Source organism: Fringilla coelebs (genome assembly GCF_963513975.1).
Source record: "Fringilla coelebs genome assembly, chromosome: 10".
NCBI lineage: Eukaryota > Metazoa > Chordata > Aves > Passeriformes > Fringillidae > Fringilla > Fringilla coelebs.
Genome location: NC_140036.1, coordinates 21730207 through 21753828, shown reverse-complemented (window position 1 = coordinate 21753828; position 23622 = coordinate 21730207). Strand labels below are relative to the sequence as shown.

The following is a 23622-nucleotide window of genomic DNA, read 5'->3' as shown; positions in this document are numbered from 1 at the left end:
GCAGCAAGTGTGATACTGGTATAACCTATTTTACTACAAACCAGGCAGGGAAAGCTTGGGCCCCAGGAGGGCTCCGGGAGTGCCCGGGGTGCTGCCTCGCTCACAAATACTCCGAGACAGCGACGATTCCCAGGCTGGCGTTGGCGGCGCCGGGGGCCACGGCGGCGCAGTGCGGGCTCCAGTAGCGGTGCTTGGCCAGCCCGTGGGACAGCTCTGCCAGGACAATCTCCCCATCCACCTTGTAGGGAGCCACGTCCATGCAGTCCGGCTGCAGGCGCTCCACCGCGATCAGCTCCGCGAATGCCTGGAATGGAGGAAACCGGAGATTTAACAGGTGGTCCTTCCTTTGGACTGCGGTGAAGGCTCTGCAAGGCAGCACATGGCACTTCGTCCTTTCAGAGTGCTGATCTCCAGGGAAGCTCATCCCAGCACCACCATATTATAACCACATTAAAAAGCCCAGATAAATCAAATGTCTTGTTCGCTAATTGCTGTAGTCATCCCAACGATAGAAACACAAATTAGAACAATCAAACCCCAGCCTTCTCGGATGAGTTCAGAGCCAAACACTTACCGCAGAGGTGCTTCTATCAATTTTGTTCCCCCAGATGTAAATATGGGAAACTGACATGTTGGAATGCATTGCCTGCGCAAGAGATACAAGTCCTTTGCCAGTTATGTTGTTGCTTACAACGGACAACCTAGAAAACAGAGAAAATGTGTGCCAAACCATAGAATTCCCATCTCCTGGTTAAAAATAAGAATTTAACCATGAAATAGTCTTATTGTTATATATAATATATAGACAGAACTTTTTATTTATAATATAATTATTTATTTGTATCAAAACCAGTCCTACTCTAATATCCTTTTCAGGTTGCCAAAGGTAGCTGGCCTCTGGACTTATTCTATTTCTCAAAGCACTTTCCTGACTCTTGCAGCCAGGTTGTTCACTACTGAGTTCTTCAGTGTCAGTGACTTTGCTGCATGGTGGCCAGGTCTCATCTCTAGTCTGCTTTGAAGCCCAAGCCTTGGCATTTGTCCAGGCTAAGCTTTGATCTTTGTGGAGTGGCAGTTATTTTTATATTAGTGAACCTGAGGCTTTCAGAGGCACCTCACAGCCGCCACCTCCTCAGTCTGCTACTTAAAACTAATGGCTTCAGGTAACACCTTTGATCAGCTTTTATGTCCTGCCGGCGGGGGTTTAACGTGGCTGCAAAAGACACCCTGATGGAGAGATTACAGCTCTTCTGGGTTCACCCGGAAGCGAACTTAAACAGAGGATTTTCTTAAGTGTTGGAAGATCAGAACCAACAAATATAGTGCCTTATCCCAGCGTGGAATCTGATTATCTCAAAATTCTGAAGGCCTGCAGCTCTTGTTTTCATTGGCACACCACCGGAACCTGGGCTTCAAAGATGCAGAAAGAATGAACAGATCAATTGCCTCACCCTCTCAGAGTGACTGTGAAAGCTTTGAGAGCTCTGAGCACACCTGGGGCTCACCTCCAGCACCCCAGGGTGTCTCACAGGTCTTGTAGCAGCTCACACAGCAGCAGACACAATGCTTAGTAAAGAAATCCCACCCAATCTCTCACAGGCTTTTTTTCCCCAAGAAGGAAAAATTGTCCAAAACATTTGGAACTTCCCGACTTTCCTGTTTTGATCAACATGAAGACACAGAGCTGTGATGCACTTCAGCCAGTGCAAAGTGCAGGTTCTTACCTGCAGTCTCTGGGGGAGCTGTGCAAGTACTTACGCCTTCAGAGTCCTGTTCCGCGTTGCCAAGGCCTCACTCAGGTAAATGATTCCAACATCTTCTATTCGGTTTGCATCAAGATCCAGGATCTCCAGGGTTTGGTTCTTTTTTAGTAGCTCTCCCAAAACTTTAGCACCATCCCAGCTTATGTTATTACTGAAAGAGAGATGCACATTTTAATTTTTTTTTTTTTTTAGTTGCTAAGAAAATTAGGTTCTAATGTGCCACGTTTAATCACTCTCACCAGCTAAGGTCAAGGTATCTCAGGCTGGAGTTTTCATATAGGCCATCACACAGTCTCTCTACACCAAAGTTTTTCATTTCATGCTTGCACAAGTGTAGCTCCACAAGAGAAGAATTACTCCTCAGCATCTGAGCTATATGAACTGTGGTCTCTTCCTGGAAACATACACTCAGTTTTATTAAGCTGGACTTTAGGATAAGATACAGTTGTGCCTCAGTAAAAGGGAGTTATGCAACTAACTGCAAGATCTGGTCATCAGTAGTGTTGATCATTCTATTCTGTATGTTGTATAAAAATAACCACAAAACAACATGTTATGATAAAGCTAAAAATGAAAAAAAAAAAGAAAAATACTATAGAGATATTTGCAGTTTTACAGTACTGTCTATATCCCTGCAAATACCAGTGAAATATCAACATTTAATTATGTCTAATCAGTTTCCCTCCCTGCTATTTCTCTTAAAAAACTGAGTCAGCCTTTGCTAACATTTGAAAGTATTTTGTAATGATGCTAATTACTTAATACAAGAATGAATTGGTAAAGTTTTTACTTGATCTTGGAGATCTTTCCCAACCTTAAAGATTCTGTTAATTGTATGCAAAAGAAACAGGACTTCTATGGAAAAAAATGTGTCCTGCCACTCTAAGACAAAGGAAGTTTGTTCAAAGTTGTCCTGTTTAGTTCAGAAAAAATGTCCGTAAATACATCAGTACTGACTTGACTTATGCCCCTCTCTCTGAGCTGACTCCACAGTCACTCACATACCTGTTGGCTGAATAGCAAAGGACGACTGAGGTTTATGGCTTTGAGTGATTTGTTCTGAGTCAGGGCCATGGCTGTTGATACCAGACACCGCAGGCCCTGGAAATGAAAATAAACTCTTTAGAGAAACATGTTCAGAGTATAGATCAAGCTACCAAATTGCCATTACTATTATTTCTGCCTTCATCTACTCTGGAGGCAGAAAGATGGGACTACTGCAGGCAACTGCTTACAGACACAAAATAGATTTTCTGATAATACCAATGCCAACTGCCTGTGGAATAGCAGAGTGAAATTAGGCTAAGCAGTACAAATGACTTGGCAACTCAGAAAATAAAAAGGAAGAATAATGGATCTGAGAAATACTTGTCCATTCAATGGATCCTATATTTTGATTTCCCTGATTTATGAGAGAAAATCAGCTTATGTGTGTTACTCTAATATTTATCCACCAAGTGAATTCATATTTAGTATGAATCAGGCAAATTTAGATTTTTTTTTAATATCCTTCTAATTTGCCCTCTATTTTATATTTATGCTACTTTTCAAGTAGGCTGGGCTGTACCCAAAGCCACCTCATTTTAAACCAACTCTATCAACTCCCTACCAAGCTTTTGAATAAATCCTACACTGCCTACACTTCCCTTGTTCATGTATTCATAACACCTTCACACTTTCTAAGGGGTATTTCCCCTTCTGGCTCAGAAGCAAATTCTGAATTTCCAGGAGACAAATGTAGGCTTTTAAAAGCAATTCACAACCTCCTGAGTCTCCCTGTGCACAGTATAGGAAGTCTCAGTGCCCAGCTCCAGGAGGAACCACATTGTCCAAGAGTAAATCAGGTGCTTTTCTGCTCAATTCAGCTCTCCTGTGCTTATGTCCTTTATGGGTCAAGCTCTGAGAGGAGCAGCAGAGCTATGGGATGAGTGACTTTCAGGGGTTGCAGCATTGCTCACTTTAGAAGGAAAAGATTCTCCAGGGAATGAGAAGTCCATTCTTCAGAATGAATTATACAGGACTTAGCTCAACAGAAAGGAACAGCAGAAAAAATCCTCAGAAAATGTGCAAGCCAAGCACTTGAATTCCTAGAGAGACACGGTGGCTCTAAAATATCCCCGGTTCTGACTTCACAGGTGCTTTATGCAATGTGCTTTTCCAAGCACACATTGCAATATTATACATTCTGTTACCTCTGGCTGTCACAAAATCAATGACAACAGATGGCATTTCCCCCTAATTAAGCACTGCAGGACCCTTGTAATACCCTTGAAAGACTTATGTCTTATTGCTGATAATTTTACTGGGTTACTCACCAAATCACAGTCTCCAAGATCCAACTTCTTTAAGGTTGAGTTAATTTTTAGCATTGAAGCAAAAAACATCTCACCCTGGTTTCCTATTTTGTTTCCAGTCATTCTTAGGTGCACAAGACTTTGATTGCTCTAGATAAAATTTAAAAAAAAATTATATATTCCTTAAAGATGGCCTGGAAAACAACACTGTCCTGTTTTTTAATGTAAATTCTGCTGGTTATCACACAGAGACAAAACAACCTTCCAGAAGAATTGTGTCCAAGTGATAACACTGGCTCAGCTCTTGGCTCAGGTTCCCCTCAGTGGCACCCAAGTATGAGAGTCTGCAAGCAAAACTCCTCTATTTGAAAACTTCTGTTTCTCCCAAGTTCATGAGTTTCATCACACTCATGAAAATAATCCAGGCAAATATTTCTTTCTAAATTGGCATCTGAAATGCAAATTGCCTTAATACTAATTTAAATCGGGTAAGCCTTGTATGAGCCCAGCATTGTACATCTAGTGCACAGCCTTAGTGTTTTGGAAGCCTGTCAAATTTAGTTGAAATCAGTTCAGGGTTCAAAGACTGTGAAGGAGGAAGAAAGAGCTCATGTGAGTCTCCTTTCACAAACACAACAAATCTTACACGCAAGCCTCATTTCCTTGGGAAACCACATTAAAAATAACAAACTTGGGTTTGTGGTACTGCTGTAAGGCAAAGTTTTGAAAACATGTCTCAGACATCTTGAATCAAGACAAATATTGATGTCAAAGTACAGGCAAATTTAATTTAATTTTTGGAGGAAAAAAAAGGAAAAAAAATGATGCCATTATATATCCTGCAGCATAGCATTTTTGACAGAAAAACCCAGCTGCAATAGTTGTGCTTTTTATAGACAATCATGTCTTTTTATAGATAATGAATTGTTAATGGCAGCACAGTGCAACTTTCTCTTGTGTGAAATCTGATTTCTGAAGTGTGCCTTGGGAAACCAGGCAATCCCTGTGACACAGCAACATGCTGAATGGAGCAAAGACAGAGGCTCCTTTCAGCCGGCTCTGACGTTGGCAGCACAGCCAGTACTGGTCATCAAAAGCAAAAAGATTAAAGGAGATGCCATTGCCTAAATCTCCCAGGCAAATACTCACATGGAGTGCTCCTGCTATCAGCTCTGCCCCACTTGTGCCAATGTCATTGAACATCAGGTTCAGATACTGCAGAGTGGTGTTTTCCTTGGGAGCAAACAAAGCAGGAAGCAATGAGAGCTTTTTTCCCGAAACACAGACATAGTTTCCAAAAAGGAGATACACATACATAACTCTGCCCTTTGCAGCATTTCAGGCAGTTCATGAGTTGGAGAAGTAGTTAAAGAATGCCAGGTTATGTCAGGTGATGAGGGCAAGGCATAAAATCTGTCATGGGAGGGCTCTCATGGGGCCTGAGGAACCACCCAGGAACTCTGTGCACGAGGCAGGTGGCCAAGATCAGATGCACAAATTCAGGCATTTTGTGAACCTAACAGTGCCCCTCAAATTCTAGGAACATGGGCACAGGGTGACAGCTCACTCTTTTCCACATGTATCCCAGTGCTTACAATGACAAAAAGGCTGCATTAAAATTCCCTATGTTTAGGCCTATAAAAAGAGTAAGAGAGATTATAAAATAGCTGAAACAAAGGCACTGGCACAGCCATTACCCCCTTTGTTGAACTGAACTAAAAGCCTCATAGTTTATTCCATCATTCCTTTCTCAGGACACCACAGCCAAATATCCAAAGGCCTTCTCCCAGAAATTAAAAATCTCCACAGAAAATACAATCTGAATTTCTAGTGATAGTCAAAGTTATTGGAATTTTGCCAAACCAGCTCATTGTTGTCCCCAGTATAAATATTACTATAGACAAATAAATTACAAGTTGCTGAAAGATAAACATCTCTTGGCACCTGAAGGAATGTTGCCATGGTCTTTGCTCCAGCATCAGTCAATAAATTATAGGCAAGATCCAAACCTGAAAAAGATGAAGAATAAGGAACGTGACAGATGTATATCTACATTGGACTGATCTATGAACAAAAAGAAACAAAAATGAACTAAGGCTGAAATCAAGATGGATCACATTTTCTTGTATTAGCACAGCAATGTCAAACACAGGGAATAAACCTTACCTGTGACAAAGGCAGCTTGGCCTAAGACAGAGACAAGAACTCCAAGATCATCATCTGTAACTCTTGGCACAGGCACCAGATGATTATTTCCAGCTAATTTTAATGTGATTCCTTTTGTACTTCTGCAGTAACAAAAAAATGTAAGCACATGAGGAGAAGTAAAATGATAGAGACAAGTGAATTCTCTCTCCAGATCAGAGGTGTGCCTGTGCCTGCCCTCCCTGGAGCTCTTGCACAGGGTTATCTGCTGCCTCTGCTTTGGTAACACCACCACAGGCGATGTGTCAGGCAGTACCTCAGCACTGCCCTTTCTGAAGGCATTGCTCAGCACCGAAAGCAGAAATAACCAAGATAGGGGAAGGCAGATGGAAATAAAGATTATCTCAGAGGTTACCTCATCATCTTTTTACTTGCCCTCTTTCCTTTATTTACTTTATCCTGCCCTCGGGATGAAAACCTGACACAAACCATTTCATTTTCTCAGTTTTTTCCCCAAAAAGGACAATTAACTTTGATCCCAGCACCGTCCATGAGAAAAAACAATACCCAGACCCTTAATGAGAGAGAATTTAGGTGGTTAATAACTTGGCAAGATTCAGAGACAACTCAGGGAAGCATGACCAGCTGCAAGGTAACTGAATGCAGCTGAGGCTTTTTAAACAGGAGTGAGACACAAAGAAGGGAGTTAGGATGACTAAACACTGGGTTTGGCTTCTTTAGGGGACAGAAAGGCACCTTCCTGTACATTTTTCACTTTTTTTGATTTCACTGCTTGTAAGGCTGCCCAGAAAGGATATATAGCTACAAACTTCTGCCAAGATGATGTCAAGATGAGTCAAACCAGAACTTCATCAGTAAATGTTAAATTTGATTTGTGTTTAAGCCTGAAACTGCATGAACTTTGTCATTTTTCAATTCCTCATATTGCTACCCCGTTTAAGGTTTTCAGAAGCATCTGAAACACCCCGTTTGTTATTTTCTTACATTTCAGCATTTTTATCAGCTTCTTGAAGCACACGAGCAATGAAGGGGTTTTCAGGCTGGCTCAAATTTTGACAGGCCTGCATATAATGCAGGTGAAGATCTGGAAGAACCGACATGACCTGCTGGAAAACAAAACCAAGCGTTATTGTATCATTTTGGCAACCTAGCAACCAGGAGGGATCTGCAAAGCAATACAAATGGGCTCGGTCTGGAGTGGGTTACAGCTTGTGGTTTGGAGTAACAGATACAGCAAAGGCATGAGGAAAACGGTGGGTGCGTTTTCGATGTGCTGTAGTTGGTTAGAGCACCATGCTAATTAATTATACCAAGGCAGGCCATTCACTTCAGAGTTTAACTTGATTATTCTTCTTCCAGCTCAGTATATTCTGTAATAAACTCAGAGATAAAAGTAGCTAAGCTAACAGAGAGGTGATCCCTGAGACCCGCAGGCCTTACCTGAGCCGTGCCCACCTCTCCCCTGTCCCCGGTTCAGCCTCGGTGACCGGCCCGCAGTGAGTTCGGTAACCAGGCTGCTCCGAGCTGAGCTCGGTAACGGAGCCCGTTCCCAGGGCGGGTGTCCCGGGCCGGCAGGAGGAGGCAGCGGGCAGGAGTTGCCAGGAGTCCCCCGGGGTCCCTCCCCTGTGCGAGGCTGAGCCCCCGGTGCTGCTCAGACCGGGGCACGGAATTGGTCTCCGAGGAGCCTTTGCAAAGCTGTCCATGGTTACACGGATCAGCTGCTCCTTTAAACATTCCTGTGCTAACCCTTTCCAGCAAATAAATCCCTCTGGTGATTTCACCGCTGCTCTCCTGGGCAGGAGGGGGTGGGCTCCATTTTCCTGCACCGCAGCAGCGCCAGGAGCTGTCTGTGCTGGGTCTGTCTCGTAATCTCCTGCACAAACTTCCCCCAGGTTTGAAGAATCTCCCTGACACTGGGGCGCTCAGACTGTCTGGACAGCCTGGAGGAGATCCCACCCCAGCTCTGCTGCTGGCCTTCCCTTTCCCGTGTTTATGTGAGGAACACCACGTTATACACTGCACCTGCATCCTCCATCAGGTTAATCAGTGTTAGGATGCTAGATCTGAGTGAAAAACGCTTTGATGCTACTCCTAAAGGAATGTGCACTATGAAAAATGTATTTGTTCCTCTGTTTTACTTTATATTTTATTGATACCTCCCTTTTGCACAATCCAAGTTCTCCATTACAACCAAGTGTCACTTTTCCCTACCATAGTGAGAAGGGACATTGCAGTGGTACATGCCTGAGCCTGCGTTGTTCATTATTGCTGGCATCTCAGTATTTAGGGAGAAAAAAGCAAGAACATGGAAACACTGACCTTTGTGTTGAATTATAAAGATGGAATCCTGACTGGAGGGACTGCTGCAGTTTTTTGCATCTTTTTCATCCCTGTGTAAACTGGGAAAAATAAGAGCTGCTTTTGCACAGAATCAATATGTCACAAAGTGAGCACAAAGGGCAATTTAAAAGTGGATGAGATATTGTTAATGTCTTTAACTCCGTGAACATTTACTGTTCATTTGATAATGAACAATTATGCACCCTTGTGCTATGGTAAGTGTAAGAGTATTCATAGACATACTTCTTTTGGGCCTCAGAATACACTTTCCTTTTCATTTAATACAATGCTTTTTTCCCAAGGATCTTTTTTTCACTGGTGCAGTTTTCTTCTTGAAGGTTACATTTACAGAAGTAGTAATTTATGCAAAAGACTCACTTTCAGATTTCATTAATTTAAATTGCTCTCTGCTGCACTGTGCATACAAAAGAAATGAAGAAGCAGACTAATGCTTCTGCTAAGAAATAAAATTAAACCCATAAGAAATCTTTCCAGCACAGGAAACAACATAGATGTCTTTGCCAAAATTTCCACCATACTGTGAGGTATAATGTGACATTAATGAGCAGAATATTCTGTGTTCATCTATCAACAGTAATGCAGCTCCACAGAATTTTCTTAGGAGATTTCTTCCCTAAAAACAAATTCCAAAGATTACTATTTAATTGACATAATAGATCTTTTTAATGGCTGTGTCTAGATACCTGTGGAGGTGAAGGAACTGAAAATTTTAAATGTCTTAGCCTTTCTGAAAAGAAATTCAGTATCTTTCCAAAGGAGATCTTTCTCCTGGAGTCATTAGTAAGATTATAGCTGGGACAAGATAAAGGAATTAAATGTCTGCCAGAACACATAAGCAAATTACAGGCAGGAACAATAGAAGGGGCAAGAACTTGTTCTGTTGCTACATGGCAATTCCATGGACTTCAGCTGCTCCCAAATGCAGGACTGAAGGGACTCATAATCTCTTTGGGTACATGGTGCAGCATCAGGCCAGAACTGTCAGAACAGGAATAATATCAAAGCTCAGTGTTTAAAACTCATGTTGTTTCTGCATTTAGTAATGATCCCAACAACATCACAGTTTATAAACCTTACTTACGCACTTTACCTCCAGAAATGATCAGTACCTTGGAAATATGTTTGGAAATATGGAGTAGGATTTCAGACAGGCCACACACTTCTACCAGGACACGCATTACCATCCTGTCTTACAGAGGTGTAAAAAGCTGTTTGAAAGTATCTCCACACTTTGGCAAAACTGTTCACTGATGTTTTGACAATCTGCAGTTACAGCACTTTGAATGACTGCAAGCTGTCACTGCCTTAGTGGTACTGCTCATCTCTGACATGGCTTGGTGACAGTTTGGGACGTGGCTGTGTATGGCAGGCTTATTTGAAAGCAGTGGGTCTACAGGATGCAATTTCTGCCCTGATTCTGGTTCTGACACATCAAACACTTTTGTTATTAAAAAGAACCATGACAAACATAATATTGCTATAATTCTTGCATGCCAAATTTATGTGCAACCTTGTCTTTCCATAGCACTTGACAGGCAGACAGCTGTTTGTCCTAGACACAAGATGTCCTTGTCTAGTTTTTATTCCGTACTGCTCAGCTACCCTTTAAAGCCCTGAGTTTCATTTGCAGTGTACACAGAGCACCAAGCTGGATTGGGGCCAGCCACTGTGCAGGTTCAAAATGCAGAGTGGGTGGGAGCAGAACCTTTGTTTAGTTCAACTGGCTAGTCAGAACTGCAGTGCTGCTCTCCCTCCCCTTGCCTCAGGGAAGGTGGTGCATCCTGAGGGAGTTGATAAGAAAACAGAGTTCCATCTCCAGGTAGTGCTCTCTGAATCTGCATCCAGGGCATAGGACTCATTTCTGTTTGGCTCTTGATTGATACTGAAATCTCATTAATATGCTCACTGGCAGGAGAGAGCTGGGACTGCAGCAAAGTGGGATGGCTCTGTTCTGATTTTCCATTTCACTGGGTAACTGAGGCTGTTTTGATTGTTTGGAAATGTCTAATGAAATTATTTCACCAAAAGTGAAGGCAAAGAGGAACAGTGAGAAGGATGAATCAGAAACTGCCAAGGAGGAAATCATTGGAAGAGAGATTTCTGGGCAGATTGGCAGATAGACAAGATTTTTAGTAGATGTGATAAAAGGAACAAAAGCTTTTTAGTGGCACAATTGGCATGACAGAATAATAAGAGGGCAAAGACTGAGCAGGGGGATCAGGGGCAGGGGACAGTTTGCCAGCAGTGGGTCTGTCCTGGGCTCTGGAGCTGAGAATGAGGAATCCAGCTATGAAAGAACAAGAAACCCCAACACTGAACTTGAGTTCAGTTAGGAAGATTTCAAAGAAAGTGGACATTAAAGGTAAACTGGAGAGAGAGGTGTAAGAGGGAAAGGATTAATTCAGAGAAATTCTCACAGAACAGATAAAAGATCAATTTCCCAGTTGTATCAAAGGTGGATTTGAGGAGGAAAGTCACATGAAGACAAGTGATAAATAGAACAGGTTGGTGAGATGCTGTTAAACAGACATGATAGCTTTTCCTCAGAACAACTGTCCAAGCTTAACTCACTGCTTGGAAATCTCTCTTGTTAGCCCTAAATGAAACAGGGGCTCTTTGCTTTATTTCAGAGGTTTGGGATCCCACACAGCAATTCCCTGCTGCCCCTGACCAAGAGACTCCAGTTCAACTCACATTTCTCAAAACTGGGGGAGCCAAGTGCACTTTTCAAGTGTAACTGAAAGTGGAACCAGGAAGTCCAGGGTGACTCTTGCATGAAATTATGGATTAAATGACCAATAGGTATCAGCACAGTCAGCTGCTGGTTATAGCCCTGAACAGGAAAAAGCTGATGTTGGAAGGGTTGCATGGATTGAAAGCTGAATATTGATCAGCATCTGCAGGGGAGAACTTGCTGAGGGGGGCCTTAGCAAGTTAGGAAGGTGCCACTGAATGATCCTGTTGTGCCTCTCCTCCAGGAGATTGCAGCAGAATGTAGAGATGCTCAGAGCTAATTGAGCAGTACTTTATCCCTCAAGCTGCCTCAGGATTTCTCTAAGACTCCTCACTCAGTGGGCAGATCTAATATCTTTACTTCCTAAAATACCTTACCGATGAATAATCCCACTGCAGTCCTGGAGCTCACGTGTGGGTTAACATGCTCTATGACACAAGTGACTGTGCCAGAATTTGGCAATTATTGATTGCTCTGTAACCAAAATTCTTGTTAAAGTAGCAGGACATATCTCTGATTTAATGTACCACAGCTTTTTCCTTGCCCCTAAGATTTGTAAAGACACCAATTAAGTGTTTCTTACCTTGATTTTATGCTGATTCTCTACACAGGATTCATCTACACTATGAGATGGCATCAAGGGCCAGAGCAGAGGCAGACTAGCTCCTTCTATATTCTCCTTCCTGGACTAATCTATAATGTTGAGTTGTAGGGATGGATGCCAAATCTCCCACTTATGATTTAATTAATTCACAAAGAGGCAAAAGTTTGAGGGGAGAAGAAACTAAAATTTAAAACATGGATGTTTCAAGTATTTTCACATTAGAGGTATTTTCTGCGGCCACATTCACACTGCCCACCCACCTGCATCAACACAAATCCCAGCCCTTCCCTCCATGGCCAAGCCTGCAGCAGGTCCCTCTGACCCAGCACTGCTCTGTGGGCAGAGGCCTTGACAATATTCACAGCATGAGTAGTGTAAGCATGGCCCACAGAATCTGAAAGAGCATTATGAAATGGAAGGATCTATGTTGCAGAAGGTCACATAACAGTTTTCTATAACTGTGAAACTATTTCAAGAGATTATTAAAAACTACAGTCTTCTGAGACACACAATGCTTGGTTCATGTGCTGCTCTCAGAAGGCCTTCCAGACACCTCCAACCTTCATCAACAGTCAAAACGAATGTTTCTTTTGTTGTCTTGATTAAAGCATTCCATTTGCTTCCTCTGGGACTCTGAAAGGGCCCATCTTTGCATGGCCAGCTCTGCCAAGGCTGGCAGCTGTGTCAGTGCTGCCAACAACTCCCCGAGCCACGGCCCGCAGTCCCTGCAGGACGATGGACTGAGGCTCACATCCAGCTCTGAGAGTTCCTTGAATGCTCCTAAACCTTGGCAGAAAACAGCCCAGCCTTCATCAGAGATGTTGTTGTTATAACTCAAATCCAGCTTCTGCAATCTGGCCAAATGGCCATCTTGCCTCAGGGATGCTGCAAGAGATGACAGACACAAACACAATTAATAAATCCTGGCAACTGCTTTAAAAGCTTCTCAGAATAGGGAATGGTATTTTAATACCTCATTTCAACAGTCAAACAGCAAGATTTAACTCCTCAGCAACATAAAACCACTTGCTGCTGATCTCAGAAAGACAGTTTTATAACAGCTGAAGGAGTTTACAACACTTAAAGCACAGGCAGTTCAAAAGGAACCGAGTACTGAGTTAAAAGTGTGTGGCAACCTGAAAACCTTGGAGTCAGTTGGAAGGAGGTTACATCAAGTGCCAATTGTAAGAGGCAGACAGGCTTCACAGGGAGATTTAGAAAGAGGAAAGCAAAACTAGGTGAGGCTGCATGACTGACTACAACAGCCACCTCACACTGTGGGAGGGCTAAATATGCCCTAAAGGTTAACATATGATTGGCAAAGGAGACACCTATCAAGGGTGATGGTTTTTAAAGTCAAAAGTATTTGGGCTTTACCTCACCAGATTTTACATTCCAGGGCCTTACAGTTGTCACACAGCTATTGCCAATGTCAGACACTCAAACCCTTGAGTAAGGTCCGCAGACTCAGAAGGACGAGTATAAAATTAGCAAGTTTTTAAAAAGATCCTAGAATTTATTCTTTTACAGGTTCCCATTTTCCAGTATTTCTTAGCTGCTGCTAAGAGGTGGATAAAAACATTTCAGGTTTGATTCTCCCCCAGTAGTCTGACTCCAGAAACTCACCCAATGGCTGGAAGCTGGTAGTGCCTGTATTCCTGGCTGTCAGCACAGGCATTTTCTCTAAAGTACTGAGCCATAAAACAGCATCCAAGCAAAATAAAACTCCTCAGACACAGTATTAAATATTTGATATAAAAAACAGATGCAAACCCTACCTTTACTAAATGATGTTTTGGTTTTTTTTAATAGATAAATGTGTTTAAAGATTCTTTGCATTTTAGCCTTTTCAGCTTTTCCACTGGGCATGTCCAGGACACACAGAAAAATAAAAGTCCTTTTTGGGAAAAATACTCCTGTATTTTCCATGTTTTCATTTGATTTATGCAAAAACATGCTCAGCCCATGGAACAAGCCCCTTCTGAATTGTGGTCTAAATGCCCTAGTTCCTTGAGTGCTAGTAAATACCTTGTTATACTTACTTAGAAGTGCCAAATCTTCAGCCACCAGGTTACAGCTGCTCAGTCTTAACACTTGAATCTCCGTTGCAAGCTTTAGTGCTCCCAAAAGCAGCTTTAGGTTCCCACCAACGCACTTATTCCAAGAAAGGTCTAATATCTCCAGTTCAGGAAGGTGAAGGGCAGCCTCAGCTGAAAAGATTAAGACCAGCAACTTCTGCTTACTAAGAGAAAACAACATGGCCTCAACAGACACCTCACCTGCAGTTCACCTGTAAGTAAGATCCTAACGGCCTGATTGTTTGTCCTTAAAATAAATTCTTTTATCCCAATAAAAGTCAGGCAAAAGAAAATAAGAAGGCTCTGCCTATAGAATCTATCAGGACTCTGTGGAGAGGGTTTTTTGTCTTTCTATTCACATTATTGCCTTGGCCTTGTTGCACTGAATTAATTTAATTTAACAGCTTGTTTTTAAACCATTTTATATCAATTTAAAGACAGCAATTTTTTTTGCTGTGAACTCGCTATTTAAGGTGAGATGCTTAGTATCTTTTGACAGCTCTGATTTCCATGGTGTCACTCTTACATAACTGTAGTGATATAAACATAATACTCTTTCTGCAAAGACCTCTGACCAGCTTAACTTGCTACTGCTTCTGCTGGAGGCAGGCAAGTCGTACTCCAGGTTTCATGTCATGAGTAAACAGTACAAAATACAAGTGCACAAGACACAGTAACTGAGAGATCCCTCTATACTAAGATTTCATGTGCCATATGGAACACCTATCAAAGGCCACTAATCCAGAGATTTGCCATAAGTAGGCAAAAGAGACTGAATTTACATATCCTGTGTTATATTGGACTTTTCTTCATGGCTGTGCAGTATTTTTCCACCCCTGCAGTCATTTCCTCCACTGCCCCATGCTGAACTCTACCCCAGAAAGTTTCTACTGAAATTTTCACCTGCAGTGAGGTTAAATACCCTCAGTCAAAGCTTTACCCCACTGAGTTAACTGTTACATCCAGACAATGATTACAGCATAACATAAAATCATGTTTTTCTTTTTTTCCCCAAAATTAAGGAGTATATAAAAGTTCACTATCAGACAAAGGACTAAGAGAACTTCATTCCCTCAGGTATAGTAGAGGAAGTCATACAATTCTCTTCCCTTGCAACCTGGTCCCACAAAGCACTAGTTTCATCACAGGCTTTTTCATTCAGGTATAATGTAACCATGATCCTTGGAGTTCAGCCAAAGGAGAAGGGAATGCTTTGTCCTACAGGGATGCACAGAGAATGGGCACACTTTAAAGAAACATTCCTACCTAGTGATGAAAGAGACTCTTCACCTAAGCCACAATTGCTGATGGTCACAGATCTCAGCTTTGGTAAAAACCTGAGCCTGCCCAGAAGAGGATCTGATGAGAGTCCTACATTTTTATTCGAGGATAAATTCAGCTCTTGAAGACTGGAGAGTAAAGGTATCACCTGGGCTACAAAAACATGAAATATTTATTAGACAGTCACTGATCCATAACAAATGTGTAGTTGCATAGCCTGACATAATTGTTGTGTAGCTTGACATAATTTCTTTTCTTTATAAATCAATCCAAAAGTCAAGGCCAACACCAGCCAAGTTTTTATACCCAAGTTCATGGTGAGTAATGTTTTAGACCATAAATAGCCTTGTCATTTTCAGTAAAACTGTTTCAGAGGTATTCCATACTATATGGAAGGTTGTCAGAACATGGCTTCCTGGAAATTTTCTGGGTGAAGTAGGGAATTTCCAAGTGCCTTCATTGCTAACTGAAACTTCTTTGTCTTAATGTTATTATTCTCTATTATAAAATAAATTAAAAATAAATCGTGATTGATATTATTAATACTGATTATTTCCTAAAGCTTCATCATCATCATCAAATCTTTAAGTTATTTTCTTTGTCATGGAAAATAGGATGTGGGCAATTTAGGCTTTGAGTCTTGCGATTTTTTGTTGTTAAGAGTAGAAACAAAGCTATGATAATGAAGAGAGAATTAAACTCTCACAAATTGATTGGGAAATGCCCATTTCTTCATAGTAGTGTTTATAGTTGCATCAGTTAAACCTGGAGAAAGCACACAGCAGCAGCAATACAAGATCTCCTAAAATCACCCTCTTCTTGGTGTGCAGCTCACCAAGGGGGTTTTAGGCAGTTATATTGCCATGCACATACCCACCATGGATCCATCCAACATACACCCCTGGATATTTCCTAAATGACTGATTATCAAAAAAAAGCAGTGTTTGGTGGCAGTTCCCACATTCCCATTGTGGGTCTGAACCATGGCAGATTCAGGTCCTTAGTTCCACGTGGGATCAGACACTCAGATTTCCTTTTGTTCAGCAAAAAACCCATTCCATATTGATCAAGAAAGTTCTCCCCCACACTGCACTTTCAGAGCTGCCTAATGAAAAAAAGTACTGAGCTCAGCTCTTCTGCCAGGCAGAATCTTTTATGTCTCTGAGATATTTTCAGAAGACAAAACCAAGATTCTTAATAAATTTCCTCAACACGTCCTTACACAAAACATTCATGTCCTCTTCTGTGACACAGCACTGGTGAAGATCAAGGACTTCCAGATTTTTCAAGCTGGCCAAATGAGCTGTTGAGGCTTTAAAGCCACCACCAATCTCTCTGTTACACGAGATGTCTAATTTCCTTAGCTCTGCAAGGTGCTGTAAAGCAGTGTCTGAAATGCAAAAGGGAACATGCTGGTCACTGGCTGCCACAACAGCCCAGGTCAGGGCTTTGGCATCTATTTACTTCAACGTCAAAGTTTGCACGAGGTATAGCAGGCAAAGCTCCTGGGCTAAGCTTCAGTGTATAATCACAGCAGACATTCAGTAATGCAGCAAAGCCTCCCTGTCCATGCAGCTCCATTCTTCCCTGGGAGAGCAGGTGAAGGTGAGGCCAGCTCATCCCCCACATCCAGTCAATCCTCAGCCTTTTGCAGAAATTACTGCTGGATGTGCTCATTAATCCAGTTGTTTTGCCACATCCACTAGGGAGAGACAGATAACAAGACCATTTCAGGTGGCTTCACTGGGCACTTTAAGTGGTAATGGTGAATTTGGATTTTCTTTGGAAAGCAGGATTAGCTTGTTAAAAGTTAGTTGGTCTGTCTGTGTCCTTGTCTATGTTCTGTCTGGGGAAAGAGGAAGCATGTCCAGGGAGCCACAGCCCTGAGATGTGTCTCAGATAATTGGTGTGGAGGGTGACTCTCTCCACTGACTTTCACAAGCTCGAGCTCAGGGGAGATAAATTCAGCTCCTGCTGAAAGGTCCTGTAGTCTTTTACCAATCCTCAAACAGCAAATCACGATTGCCCATTAATACTGCCAAACCATCAGCAAAATCCCACCTCATTGCCTTTCTTAAATGGTTTTCAGATGTACAATATACTCAGAATGAAAGTTTTCTGAACATAAAGTCTAACCTAAGCCCTGGAGGCTGTCTTGCTTTAATCCACACATGTGCAAGTTTAACTCTTTCAAGCCTGGCACATTTTTCAGATCCTGAGCAATAACCTTCATGCTGCAGCCAATGTTTTTGTTGATAGAGATATCTAATACTTCGAGGTTTGGGATCACATTTAGAAGTTCAGCTGGGAAAAAAAAAAAAGAGAAAAGAAAAGAAAACCAGAATTGGTAATTGTCTGGAATACATACAAGATGAACCCTAGAAAAATACAGCACCACGATAAACAGGAAGACATGGCCAGGGTTTGCCTGTCAGTGTGGTTTAGACTTGTTAAGTTCCTGTTCTACTAAACAACACAGTAAAATAAAGACTGGGTAGTAATCATGAAAATCTGTGAAAAACATTTATAAAAATAAAAGTGGAAAAAATACAGGGACTGTTAGAAAAATACAGAGGAATAAAAAGCAGAAATACAAGCAGAAATAAAATTTTCTAATGAAAATACATAGGAATGTCTGTTACATATGGGGCTCCTTCTGCAGTGGAGATGAGAGTCATGGGGCTTCTCTTTACTGAGCAAACACCTTTTAAAACACACAATGAGATAAAAAGACCACACAGGATTAAGCTGCCATGCTGAGAGGACAGAAGGGAAGGATGGTCAGTGGTTGCCAACTCAGCATAAATTCCCAACCCTCAGACCTTCTTTCCAATCCCATGGCTAATTACATATTCAACTGCTTAATTTTGAGTAATTACTGTTGGAAATTCTGGCACAATTTTTTTGTTGAAGGTCTCAAAAGATCCATAAACCCTGGACCACTGAGGCAGCCAGACTGTTGTTTAGGTCTTCTCAACCCTCCCTCATATGATTAGAGAGAACAACTTTCTTCTTTGGAAGGAAGTGCACTAAATCCCCACATCATAAATACTGTTATAATGCAGAGCTTGAAATAAATTAACTTTTCACTGACATTGAGCTCAATACAGCCATTATCTAAGTCAAAAAAGTCCCATTTTTGTGAAGCCAGCCTCAGGCCAGCTCCATGGACACACATACCGAGGGATTCTCCATCCTTTGCCGTCAGGTTACAGTCTGTAATTTTCAGACATTTTAATTTGCATCCTTCCTGAAGTTTTTTTGTCAGCAGTGATAGCTTCCCACCTATGTTACTGTTCCATGATAAATCCAGTTCTTCAAGCTGAGAAACAATTTCAAATGCTTCTCCTGCAACAGAAGTCTAGAATGAGTCATTCCATGTATCAATTTCAGTGCAAACAAAAATACAGGTTTGGGATATATTAAAGAAGAAGGTTAGCTACTTAATACTCAAGTTACTTTATGATGAATGTCTTGCCAGGAAAATTGTTAAATACATGAATTATTGCTTATGCAGCAATGCTGTAGAAAATCTCACATTGTCTAAGGAGCAACATAGAACACAAGTCATTGTCACAGTGCACACAAACCTGAAATTTATTCAAGCTCCCAAACCTTCATCAGGCTGTTTGGCCTGTGCTGGGACCAGAAAGTCCAGTCTAAAGGGAAATCAATACAAGTGACAAGTCTGAATTTACTGTCCTGTAGAGTTCTGCTCTGTTTTATTTGGCAAATTTCCAACATTCTCTGTACTGCGTCCACAGGTCATTTTGGAGGGAATGAAAGAATTTCTCTCACAACTATTTATGAAACATAAAAGTCTCATTTCTTACAGGAATTTCTGAATCATTTCATAAGAAACCAAGATGAGCACTGTTTTGACTCAAACTAACTTTCCCATGATTTCAAGGCAGACAACTGACTTTACTATATTCAGAAAAATCAGCATTTTCAAGGCTTGACACACCTGTCAAGGTGAACTGTGTTAGTGCTTATTTGAAATACTAACATCCCACTGTAAAATCCAGCTTCCTAACGTCCTTTGTAGAGGAGGGAGGCAGAGTATATCTGCATAAACTCATTCCCAAGAAAGATCAGTTAATCAGACCATATGCAAATGCAATTTCAAAGTGTCATACACAATTTTTTAATCTAAATCTAATAATTGAGAATTGTATTTTAATAGTAACATCCTTTCATGTCTGTGTGGTTTTCATAATTAATTTTTCACAAAAGATTTATAATAGAAAATAATTACTTCCATAAGTGAATATCTGGGTTTGAGAGGAAAGGCCACATTTTCATTCTTATTTTTGCATTTATTTTAAATTATTGCCTCAGTGTTGAATACTGAGCAGTGCTCTACAGTTGAGAAGTGCAGCATAGCCCGTTTCTGTTTGACATGAGGACTATAGATTTCCAGACATATTTTCCTCCCAGAAGATAAATAAAGGAATATCACTCCAGGAATTGTTTCCTATCACCTTTCACAGTCAAGCTCTGAGCAACTACATAGAATAGGTTGATATAATGGTTATATTTCAGACATTGATTTCTAAGCAGGATGTGCTGAGTCCACAAGAGGCCACATTTCTACAGAGAGATGTGGATAAGGTCACACAGCCAGGACTGGCCTAAATACACAAGTTGTTTTCAAAATCACAGGCAAAATCAATGCAAACTGACTGTTGCTATTTCACGTGTCAAGGGCATCGCATTTTGACTGGAAATTCAAGTTCTGTGATCAATTTTCTGTCTGTCCCAGCAGAAGCTAAACTGAACTGGGAAGGAAACAGCATTGAAGAACCTGGCAGAAAGAAGCAATTGCAAAAATAACCAATAAATTCAGAAGGAGAAAAAAACCACCAATGAACAAAACCAAATCTATGAGAAGGGTTTGGAAAAGAATGAAATAAATTTGAAAACATAATAGAAAATTAAATATAGATTTCATACTCATCAGAAACACAGCAGTTATTTTCACCAGCTTTTGCAGAGATGCTTATTTCCTCCCCAAGAGATTGCATTACTCACTTTTGATCCACCACCATATATGTAATTTTATTTCTGAACCTTTCCTGGAAAAGGCTTGGATATGAATGACGTAAACAAAGCCCAGTTTTATAACTCAGACCCATTTTAGAACTTACAAAATGAACAATAACTTTTATAATTTCTAATTGATTGTGTTTGTCCTTGTTTTAAATACAAATCACAGATCCACTCCGGAGTAAACTCCAGGCCCAGAGGTGACTCCATGCCGGAACCTGAGTGTGCAACACCACCTTAAAAACCTTTCCATCTCCCACTTTGCAGAAAGCAGGGTGCAGGCACCCCAAGCAAAGAGGTAAGCAGAGGAATAAACTTCTCCCAGACTTGCAAAAACACCAAATCATAAAGCTCTGAGGCAGCACTTGATTTTAAGTCTTCTCCCAAAAGACCATTGGGGTTTTCATGATGAGCACTCACCTGTCCTGCAGCTCCAAGACCTAAGCTGACCCTATTGTGATTGACTCTTCTTCTAGGCAAAAATGCAATCCAAATTAAAAATATCCTTTTCTGCAAATAGGACAGGATTCTCTTCCATTCTGAACATGAAAACTTCACTCCCTGAGAAATGAACTCTGCAGAGTTACCTAAAGGTGTAAGGTCACCCATAAGCCCAAGTTTCTACTGTTTCACAGCAGGAGTTTACTTTGCCCAGTGTGGAAGCAGCAGGAGTAGGATGTAGGAAGAGATGAGATGGATTACATTAGCCCCAAGCCGTCTGGAAGTAAATGTAAATGAAATCCTGTACCTAAGGAGATGACATCCTCAGCTGTCAGCCTGCAGTTGTTAAGTCGGAGGACTTTTAACAGGCTCACGTGATGAAGATGGACAGTGAGAGCTTTCAAAGTCCCTCCAACACAACCATTCCAGGACAGGCTGAGCTCTTCCAGCTCTGGGAGAAACGGCAGTAAAGAAGCTGTAAGGAAAGAAAAGAAAAAGCTTTTCTGTCTGCATGTTTCTGCACACCCTGCATATCACTACATCTTAGTACTGAGATGTTTTCTGCAACCAATACAGAATTATAAAGCCATGACAATTTGTAATTCACTTTTCTTATCTGTAGCTCAAGTGTAAGGACATTCATCTGCTTCACAGACCTGGATGATTTCTATATTTATATATATTACATTATTGGCATAATTTATTAATTAATATTTCTCAGGGACCTGGGACCATTAGATGAAATGCTAAAATGGCCTGTATAAAAGAAAGGGAAGGGAAAAGAGGAGAGGGAATAATAGAACAGGCAAATAAAAATTAAAGAAATACATGAAGTAATTAGTTTAATAAAATGTGCATTTACCCAACTCTGTTATATCTGCTGCACTTAGTGCACAATTATTTAGATCCAGATTCTTGCTGCTGGGTTCCTTTCCCAGTTTCTCCATGAACTGGTTAAATCTCTGCTCACCAGATGGTGACTCTGCTTCAGAAGTGAGGTGTGAAAGTCCATCTGAGCAACAAAGAAATAGGGCCCTGGTTACCTCTGCTAATAAACACAAGGTAGCTGAGGCTGCCAGGTGAAGACTTTAGGAAATTAATTAAATCTGACAATGAAGCAGGCTCTATTTTTCATCAATGTGGACCAACAACCTGACTGATAAGATCCCTATAGATCAAATCAATACAAAGGTCCTCCTGCATTTTCATACAACATCTGTGTAGGGTAGTTCCTGCTTTTCTGAGCTTTGCAAAGCAAAAAAAAAATACAGAAAATAGAATCCACTCTCAGTAGCTGCCCTCTTATCATTTCCTCAAACTGACCCAGACCCCTTAGGACAAAGGATGGGGTTCTAAGCTTCACCTTCTATCTCCTTTTGAAAAATAGTTCCATTTTCTCTGGAGTGGATGTAAGGAGTACCCTTGTGTGTGCAAAATAACATCCATGAGGGACTCCCATTCCCTTCCCCTGCCCCTGCCCAGTGCAAGTGATAGGAAACATCTGCTCCTGCTGTCTTCAACCTGCTTTAGCAGCACAGCAGGACAGAAACCCATCTTAAATACAACAGGCCAAGCTACTGCTCAAAGCTTGGCTCGGAAACCAAATAAGCTCCAGAACTAATGAGCTGACTTCAGCACTGACTCTCACATTGCAGACCAAGAGAAAAGTCACCCAAAAGCTTTACCCTTCCTCAGCAATGTGGATCTAACTCCTTGCTTAGCACCTATCAAATCAGATGGTACATCCTTGATAATATTCTAATCAGAAGTAAATCCTGGCTAGAGGATAAATTGTAGGCAGCAAATACAGGATTTTGGCTATCAAGAAAAGAGCTGATTTTCTATGAAATTAAAATATATACACATACACATGTGTTTCATCATTGTGCCAGCATTACCTTCTACAGAGGGATCTTGCTTTTCACTCCGATCATCAGCTCCATCATTGCTTATTTCTGTTTCTTCAATTTCTTTTCTGTCCTTGCCTTCAGATTTCCCAAAGTCAAAGCCTTTGAAGAACTGTTTGATGGCTGAAGGCTGCTCTTTCCTTTTTTCAGGAGCACACTTCTTTCCTTGGAATTGTTTTATAACAAAGTCAAATGGGGAACTCTTTGGGTTGTCCTCTTCATGTCTATCCTGGCAGTTCTGATCATCTTTCAGGGGATCAACAGACAGAATTAGTGTGAATTAGAATTAGAATTTAGTAATGTTTACTCTTGCTTACCTTTTTTCATAATGGCAGATGCACTGAGAATTTGCCTCCATCCAACCATATATCATAGCCATGACACAAGAGTTCAAGAGCAGAGCACTTACAATCACAAAAAGTTGAGGCAATGTTTAAAATCTGGCATTAATGTGTTGTCACAGCTATATTTCTTAGAAATACAAAAATGGTACAAACCAACATGCCTTGATGTACATGCACAGTTACTGAGCTGTAGAGCAGTCCTGCTTTCCCTGGCTGTGAATTCCTGCTGTAGAGAGGCATTATTTTAAAAAAAAGAACATACCTGTCTTTTCCATGGGTACACCTGAGGTTCCCTTTCACACTTTTCAGTTTTTACAGCACTTTCAGGGTTTGTGGGATAGTTGAGCCATGACGTGCAAACAAAACCTCACTCCTTTCCTTAATAGGAACTTTCCGTGCAGTTTTCTCTCACAAGTTTCTGTCTTCATCAGTTTGACAGCAGCAAGTCTGCACAAGTGGTTTGTTGCTCTTTCCTGATGCCTCCATTCCTCTGTACTGTATCCCAAAGTTTGCCGGTCCTGGGGCTGAGAAGTTCATTTAAATGCTGCGATCATGTCCCTGCTTAGATCGCTCTCACGGCAGAAATCAGGAAGTGGCAGC

General features: G+C 41.3%; 2 protein-coding genes across 2 annotated transcripts; both read right to left on the bottom strand.

Moving 5' to 3' along the window:
* Positions 1-100: 100 nt before the first annotated feature.
* LRRC34 (leucine rich repeat containing 34) lies at positions 101-7323 on the bottom strand (the record flags this gene model as incomplete). The annotated part of the gene is made up of 10 exons (XM_084212145.1): positions 101-304; positions 575-701; positions 1759-1914; positions 2003-2157; positions 2769-2864; positions 4079-4207; positions 5207-5290; positions 6002-6066; positions 6224-6345; positions 7208-7323. The coding sequence occupies 10 exons, from the start codon at positions 7321-7323 to the stop codon at positions 101-103; spliced, it is 1254 nt and encodes a 417-aa protein (XP_084068271.1).
* Positions 7324-12487: 5164 nt separating this feature from the next.
* On the bottom strand, positions 12488-23297 carry LRRC31 (leucine rich repeat containing 31; the record flags this gene model as incomplete). Its single annotated transcript, XM_084212278.1, has 10 exons — positions 12488-12807; positions 13965-14132; positions 15267-15434; positions 16504-16671; positions 17418-17585; positions 18462-18629; positions 21079-21246; positions 21634-21783; positions 22670-22924; positions 23285-23297. The coding sequence occupies 10 exons, from the start codon at positions 23295-23297 to the stop codon at positions 12488-12490; spliced, it is 1746 nt and encodes a 581-aa protein (XP_084068404.1).
* Between the last annotated feature and the right edge of the window lie 325 nt (positions 23298-23622).